The sequence below is a fragment of the Mus pahari genome, unplaced genomic scaffold (assembly GCF_900095145.1).
Source record: "Mus pahari unplaced genomic scaffold, PAHARI_EIJ_v1.1 scaffold_11165_1, whole genome shotgun sequence".
NCBI classification, from domain to species: Eukaryota; Metazoa; Chordata; class Mammalia; order Rodentia; family Muridae; genus Mus; species Mus pahari.
The window spans coordinates 12,729-15,144 of NW_018392459.1; the positions used below are offsets into that span (position 1 = coordinate 12,729).

At 36.2% G+C, this 2,416-nt stretch overlaps 1 protein-coding gene across 1 annotated transcript; it reads right to left on the reverse strand.

The window, feature by feature from the left end:
• Positions 1-1,195: 1,195 nt before the first annotated feature.
• LOC110315045 (olfactory receptor 7G3-like) lies at positions 1,196-2,134 on the reverse strand. Its single transcript, XM_021189208.1, has one exon. It carries the CDS (start codon positions 2,132-2,134, stop codon positions 1,196-1,198), a length of 939 nt encoding a protein of 312 aa, XP_021044867.1.
• Between the last annotated feature and the right edge of the window lie 282 nt (positions 2,135-2,416).

A 2,416-nucleotide genomic window follows, 5' to 3' on the forward strand; every position in this document is an offset into this window, starting at 1 on the left:
TTGTTCCTCCTATAGGATTGCAGATCCCTTTAGGTCCTTGGATACTTTCTCTAGCTCCTTCATTGGTGGCCCTGTGTTCCATCCAATAGATGACTGTGAGCATCCACTTCTGAATTTGCAAGGCATTAGCATAGACTCACATGAGAGAACTATGTCAGGATCCTGACAGCAAAATCTTCTGGCATATGCAATAGTGTCTGGGTTTGGTGGTTGTATATGGGATGGATCCCCGGGTGGGGCAGTCTCTGAATGGTCTTTCCTTCGATCTTAGCTCCGAACTTTGTCTTTTCACAGCATTTTCAAATGTGCACTAAAAATAGTCTCTATAGTCTTCATTTCTTCATCCCCTCTGATACTTCCAGTCATTTTCCTCTTTAATACCCTGTTGTGTCTGTTTTCTCTCCCCATTTTTACTTATCACATATTTTAATATTTTCTTCACCTGCATGAATGTAATTTTAAGTGCCTAACAATTTCTTGAAGAGAAGTCATTTTTTAAATATGATTGTATTCTAAAATATGAAACTCAGGAGGTAAACACACTTCACATATCTTGGAGTGCAGAAAATTGAAAGATTTTCAAGGAGCCATCTCCAGCTTCACGGGAATAAAAATTAATTGGACAAGACAATGAGTAGACATGGTCCAAATGTTTTCTACTAACTTTCTAACTACCTACAAAGTGTACAGAAAACTAGAAGAATGCAGCTATTGTCAGTTGTTACCCAGTTTGTTGTGTATTTCTCAGGAATGTAGCAAATTTTGAGCAATCTCTGCTGTCCCATATAATACTGTACCCATTCTCTTGTCAGGACACACAATAGACATTCCCAAAATATTTCAGTTAAAAAATTTGGGAACCTTAAACATATGTGCACATGTATAGGCACATCTACATACATATGTATATATTACATTCATTATATCTACTCCACAAATTAAGTAATGCATCATATACTAGTGAAGAATAATGCAGAAATTAATTTAATATTCACTTCATAGAAAAGTAAACAGGATAGTTTAAAATGTCAAAAGATACTTAACTAAAATATGCCACAGATAGAATTTACATTCAAGTGGTCCAAACCACAGTTCTCATGTTCCACTATCTGATGTATGGTTTAATGCCCAAAAACTCATTGGTGTTGCATTTTGGATCTCTTAATATTAATAATTCAGCACATAAGGTGGCACATCAAAGGGAAGTTGTTATTCTAGAGATCAGTTTCTTGAAAGCCTCAACCATGTCTTTATTCCTCAAGCTGTATATAAAGGGATTCATCATGGGAGTGATCACTGTGTACATCACAGAGGCTATTGCACTCTTTCTGGAGCTATGAGTGCCAGCAGAACTCAAATAAACACCAAAACCTGTCCCATAGAACAAAATAACCACTACTAAATGTGATACACATGTGGAGAATACTTTGTATTTTCCTGCAGCTGATGGAATTTTCAAAACAGAGGAGATAATTCTAGTATAAGAGTAAATTATACCAGACAGTGGAAGAACACCAAACAGACTTGTCACCAAATACACCAGAATATTATTGATGAGAATATTGGAACATGCAAGCTTGAGAATATGTGCCAATTCACAAAAAAAGTGAGGAATTTCCACCTTTGAGCAGAATGAGAGACGCAGTGCCATCAAAGTGTGGAGCAGAGCATCTAGGATACTTAGCAAGAAGGACAACAAAACCATCACCCCACAAAGTTTGGGATTCATGATGGCAGTGTACCTCAGTGGATGACAGATAGCCACAAACCTGTCATAGGCCATCATTACCAGAATTTCATTTTCCAATCCTGCAAAAGCTAGGACAAAGCAGATTTGAGTGAGGCAGCCTATATAACTGATCGAGCTGTCCTGAGCCTGTATGTTCACCAGCATTTTTGGGATGGTGGTAGTGGTGAAACAGATATCAATGAAAGAGAGGTTGGAAATGAAGAAGTACATTGGGGTGTGGAGATTGGAATCAAAAATTGTGGCTAGTATTATGAAAAGGTTCCCAAACACTGTGATCAGATATATGGACAGAAAGACTCCAAATAGGACAGGCTGCAGTTCTTGATTATCTGATAGACCCATGAGATGGAATTCTGTAGATTCTGAAATGTTTCCTCTCTTCATGATGTTGATGATGCTAAGAAAGAACATTAGGGAATAGTATAAACAGGGCTTTCCTTATTTTCTATGCTATAGTGAACATTTCTTTTTTCATGGTACTTTTTCTACCACTTCCTTTCCTTACTTTCTATTTTCTTCAGTATTTACTAATTTTTCACTGTTTTACTATGTTTTTAATTTTCAAATTGGTACATAATAATTCTACTTATGTTTGAATAAGAGTATTGTATATGTGACATATTTATGTATTTATAGGCTAATTGTTACATGGTAACAATATTTGTA

What these genes read in the sequence shown, in the direction of transcription:
- LOC110315045 (XM_021189208.1), bottom strand. Translation starts at nt 2,134, where the DNA reads ATGAAGAGAGGAAACATTTCAGAATCTACAGAATTCCATCTCATGGGT.